This window comes from Zonotrichia leucophrys, chromosome 14 (genome assembly GCF_028769735.1).
Source record: "Zonotrichia leucophrys gambelii isolate GWCS_2022_RI chromosome 14, RI_Zleu_2.0, whole genome shotgun sequence".
In the NCBI taxonomy this organism is placed as follows: Eukaryota; Metazoa; Chordata; class Aves; order Passeriformes; family Passerellidae; genus Zonotrichia; species Zonotrichia leucophrys.
Window position 1 is genome coordinate 9,647,489 of NC_088184.1, and position 5,270 is coordinate 9,652,758.

Genomic DNA, 5,270 nt, shown 5'->3' on the forward strand with positions numbered 1-5,270 from the left:
GCCCCAGTGTGGGTGACACCCGCGCCGCCTCCCCATGCCGTGTGTCCCCCGTCCCTGTGTCTCCCGTGTCACCGCTCACGCTGGAGCCGTGAGCGGGGCGCTGCGGCCGTGCCCGGCCCCTCGGCGCGGTGTGCGGGTCCCTGCCCGCCGAGGCACCGGAGCTCCCGCCCGCCGGGCCCGCCCCCGCCGCTAAAGCGACGTGTCCGGGACAGCGCCGGCCGAGCTGCGGCTGCCTCCGCCGGCGGGGCTCGGGCAGCGCTGCCCGGGGCTCCTCGGGCCGGGGCAGGGCCAGGCCCCTCGCACGCTCCTGCTGACAGAGCCTGCCTCCCTCAGAGCACACGCCGCGTTCCCTCCCTGTTGTCCCCGCAGCCCTTGCTGCTGTTCCTGGCTTCCCCTGGGTCTCAGCCGCGTTGCCCTTTGGGCCCCAGGCACCTTCTCAGCAGCGGGTGGAGTGGTAAGTCACAGAAGAGGGATGCCAGCCCTGTGGATGGCTGCACAGGGTGTTAAATGTGTTGGTATTTGGCTGCTCTCTTTGGTTTCTCTTCACCACTCCAGTCTGTTGCTCCTGATCCCCTCACAATCTGTTTGCTCCTTGCACACTCTGATAACACCTTCTTGGGACTCCCAGCAGCTGAGCTGGGGCTCTTTAAGGTTACTTCTCCAGATTACAGCAGTCTAAGAACAAGCCTATCAGCTAGTTACCTTGTTATCCCATTATTCCCCATTTGCTTTTGCCCAGCCTGTAGTTTTCAAGACTACTTTACTCTCGCAGTTTGCTGAAGCTTCCCTTCTCTTGGATCTTCTTCCAGTGTTCTCTCCTGGCTGTGTCCATGAGCCTCCTCTTCACCAAGTCCTGTGGGCCGTTTTCTTCCAAACAGCAGCACTCCCCAGCAGTGCTTCTTGTGCTTGGGCAGGGAAGCTCCCACTGCTCTGTGCTCTACTGTAGCTGTGCCTTTTCTGCCAAGTGAGTTACACAGAGGCTGCAGAACAAACTGGTGCTTGCCTTTGGACCTGTTTTCCTCTCTGAAGATAGCTGTGTGTCTCCAGCATTTTTTAGGCTCCGACAACACAAGCTGCTTGGTGCTATCTTAGAGCTGTCATCACCTGGGTGCTACCCTAACCCAGCTGCTTTGTGAATTCCTGTCCTGTTTGGTAAAGTTGCCTCTTTGGTAGTAAGGAACCTGGGGATGGCCAGGATGTCCTCCCAGGCAGAGAACTGAGTCAGTGTGCAAGGCCAGCAGCTAAACATGGCTTTCAAGAAATGAGAAACGAGACAGGAGGGGCTGTTTACCACAGCACAGCCGGGACCTGCCAGACATAGCCACCACCTGCTGCAGCTAAGGTTGAGGTTGTGCTGGGACAGTCTCACATCTGGGGTTAGCATTTTTGTTCTTTTTCCTTCATTTTTTATTGGCTCACTAACTCTCAAACTGCTCCTACACAGTAGTATCGGCATAAAAATATATTTTGTTTGCAGCAAACCTTTGACTACATGAACTGGAAGGCTGTGGAAAGAACATGTTTTGGGAGTGTCTCTTAGTAACACTGATCGTTGGTGTTAGAGGCAGGGTTGCTGTAGTGCTGTTGTATTCAGATGTAAAAAAATGTGGGCACAGAATATGGGCTGAGGGAGGTAAAATATCAGTGCTGTCACCTAATGCAGAGGAAGGAACATTGCTGTGTCTTTTTGGATAACTTGGAAAATAGCCTGCTCTGCTGCTGTTGATCTGGGGCAGTAACTGCAGTTAAGCCTTGACATTACTGGATTTTTGTTGGAAGAGGGAAGTCCTTTTTTGTGTGTGTGTGTGTGTGTTGAGGACAAGCCCACAACACAGAAATGCTGCAGCTGAAAACACGTGGCTGGCTCCGAGCTTCTCCCTGAGAGTGTGCCATGTTTCCCTCTAGTGGACTCCTCCTCTCACAGTGGAAACCTGTGCCTACAAAAACCAATTACCAGGAGTTTAAGGAGAAATTACTTTGAGTAAGAGCCTGAGGGTCTGTCTAATACCCACCTAAGCCAGCACATGTACATGGAAGCTGCCTGGCTTTGTTATAACATGGGGGAGTGAGGAACTGGGAGACAACAGCAGCAAAAGAGATCAAAGAGAAGTGATGTGTAACCAAACCTCACTGACTGTTGTATTCTGCATGGTTTTTGAGCTGTGGTTCACTTTTCTACAGAAAGACTGAATCGACTTGGATACCACTTTCTCTTATGTCCAGGGACAAAGGAAAAACCTCTCTGCTTTGAGGCCTGTTTCTAAGAAAGCAGAGGCATCTGTTTTTCACCAGTAGGTGATTCACTGCATCCTTGTTTCACTGGTTCCATTCACTTGCCCTCTGTTCCCTCTGCAAGCCCTCCTCCCAGCTGAATATTGGTGTTATGTTTTTACAGCACACTGACCATTAATACCAGTCCATCCAACACAACATGAAGACTAAAACCAAAGGAAAGAAACAAAGGCAAACCGCTGACAAAGAAGCGTTTTCCGAAGAGCCAGCAATGAGAAAAAAGGAACTGGTGAAATGTCTGCGGCGCAAAGAAAGGAGGAATGGGGGGAACAAGGAGAGCAGCAAGAGCCCCCCAGGCAGAGGCAGGCGTGCTTGGAGCAGCAAGGACAGGCTGCTGAGGAGGCTGGAGAGCAACGAGCGCGAGAGGCAGAGGATGCACAAGCTCAACAACGCCTTCCAGGCCCTGCGCGAGGTCATCCCTCACGTGAGGGCCGAGAACAAACTGTCCAAAATAGAGACTCTCACTCTGGCCAAAAACTACATCAAATCCTTGACCTCCATTATACTCAATATGTCCAACGGACACTTCCCAGCAGTAGAAGGGATGGGGGGAGCCTGGGGATCCAAATTGTACCAGCATTATCAACAGCAGCATGGGGAGGATGACCATGAGGAAAATCTACAGAAATATTCCACATAGATTCATAACTTCAGCCAAAACACCAACTGCCAGCTGCTACTGTCATTGTTTTTCCTTCTTACATCATAATACGTGTCATTACCTAGAGGTTTAAAAAGATTATTTTGGCCTCCAGTCTCTCCTTTTTTTTTTTTTCCCCTTAAAAAGACAAACAGGTAACACTCGTGACTGTAGTTTACATGGCACATTAAAAAATTACCTTAAACCCTCAGAATTTTTCAGAGCATAATGAATGTGTTTGTGTGGTGTGCCAGGGTCTGGAGACCTATCCTGTAACACTGGAGTTGACTTGAAAATGTGATTTAGTAACTTCTGAAAATTATCCCACCTGGAGTAGAGTGAGTTGAACCTTTAAGGTCTGTGTCATCTCAGTTCCTTGGAGTTGAGAATCTTGGCTGTAGTTCTGTTCACCAGCCTTTCAGTGACTCATCTGCTGTGCTAAAGAGAAGATTAAAATTGATGACAGCATCTGACTTGGTGACTGAAGTGGCACATAGGGGAAACTGGTCACCAAATCTGAATATTCATCTTGATCTTTAGCTTTGGTGGATCTGCCCTGGTAATCTTGAACATTGCAAGGCATAAAAGCATCTGTTGATGCAAACATCTGCAAAGCTTTCTTAGATTGTAAGCTCTCTAGAGTAAGGACAGTTCTGATCTGTGTTCCAGAGCATCTGGCCTCACAGAGATTTTCTCTAGTGGGTGTCTGGGTGCCATTCTAATACAAATAATGAATAAGGAACAAATTACTTACTTTTGCCAAGACGATAAAAATGCTTTCATGTAGTCTTAAGTTAGACAATGCTCTGGCCAGTTTAAATTACTTCCTAATGAAACCTGTGATGTGATCAGGTTCTTTCTGGGTTAGTGTTAGATTCTGATACTGTAAAGCAATAAATGAAGCAGAAACTCTTCAAAAGGAAAATAAGCTCTTTTTTTCCCCTCCCTCTATCCCCTTCTGTGGTAAAAAGTTTTATGTCACTGAGGAACTCTCATTTCCTCCTGTATTCTCTTACCTGGAGCACCTGAGGCTGGAGTGGCCTCAGTTGGAAGTGTGGTGCCCACAGAGCCCCCATGTCCCTGCTCCCCCTCCCCACATGCCCCATGAACAGGAGCTGCTGCTCTGTGCTCTGAGGGCACAGGAAACATTTGGCACCTCGTGCATCACTAGGATTGATAATGGTTTGTGGCCTGGTCCTTTTCCAGCAGAGAAGGGTGTCCAAGGAGGAGTGGGGGCTGAGGAAGCATTTATCAGATCCATCACAAAAGGATCGTGCTGCTCTGTGCAGTTTGGAATGTGTTTGTAGTTTGCTGCAGCACAGCTGAGGGGATGACAATGTAATTGAGAGTGAAAGGTGAGGATTCCCACACAGGCTGGTAAGGGATGTGAAATGTGAATTCTCTTTCTCCACCACAGCAATCCACAGCTATGATGTAGAACAACACAACAGTTTATACATGTGGTTGCCTTACTGGATCCTGCCTCAACTGGAATTTTCCTAGTTGTCGAACTTGATTCACATTAAAATAAATGTGATTTAGCCCTTCTCATACTCAAGTGTTAATGAAAGAATTGCAGAGTCTCTTAGAGATTTAACTTGTCATTACAGTGCTGGATCTTACTCCATTCACCAGCAGCTCTGTGTGGGTAAATGAATCCTCACTGTGTTTGTGCACTGATCACAATGGGTCAGTCAGTAACACCAAGGCCTTTTCTTCCAGTTATTCCACTCAGCACCTCCTCAGGTAAGAGATGTTGATGTTGTTTGGTTATTTCTCACCCTAGGTCACTGCAAACTGTGGCTCTGTGTGCCACACAGTCAGCTATGACCAAGCACTTGTAGATTATGGTAATTTTTTTGGTAGGATTCTTTAAAGGTCATTGTCTGAGAGCTTCCAGCCAGTAAACATCCCTGGAATGCTTTTGTGGGATAGTTATGTTTGAATTGCTGTTTGGCTGCATTGGTGGAAAGAGGGAACCAGCAAGTTTAAAATCCAGTATTTTAACAGTGCTCTTGATGAAGAATTGCACTTTAAGAACCAAGTATGCAGGTATTGCTCCTAAATATACAGAGTTTAATGCTTGGGCTGTGTATTTTTGACTTTCTGCAACCAGAAGCATTTCAAATATTAAGCCCAGAATGGCACATCATATCTGGCTATAAATACAGCAGCCAAGGAGGCAGGTGAGAGTCACCCCTTCCCTGAACATATTCCCTGAACATATTCCCAAGGGACAGTCAGGCATTTTTTGGACAAAGGTATTTTTATGGAATTACAGCTGCTAGTTCCACTGCGTAGCAAAGTACAAAGTGCTCTGTTCTTGGACATGTCAGAA

The 5,270-nt window shown here is 47.9% G+C and overlaps 1 protein-coding gene across 1 annotated transcript; it reads left to right on the plus strand.

Moving 5' to 3' along the window:
• Window positions 1-214: 214 nt before the first annotated feature.
• BHLHA15 (basic helix-loop-helix family member a15) lies at window positions 215-3,731 on the plus strand. Its single transcript, XM_064726046.1, has 2 exons — window positions 215-454; window positions 2,396-3,731. Exon 2 carries the CDS (start codon window positions 2,432-2,434, stop codon window positions 2,930-2,932), a length of 501 nt encoding a protein of 166 aa, XP_064582116.1. The 5' UTR covers window positions 215-454; window positions 2,396-2,431; the 3' UTR covers window positions 2,933-3,731.
• The last annotated feature ends 1,539 nt before the right edge of the window (window positions 3,732-5,270 follow it).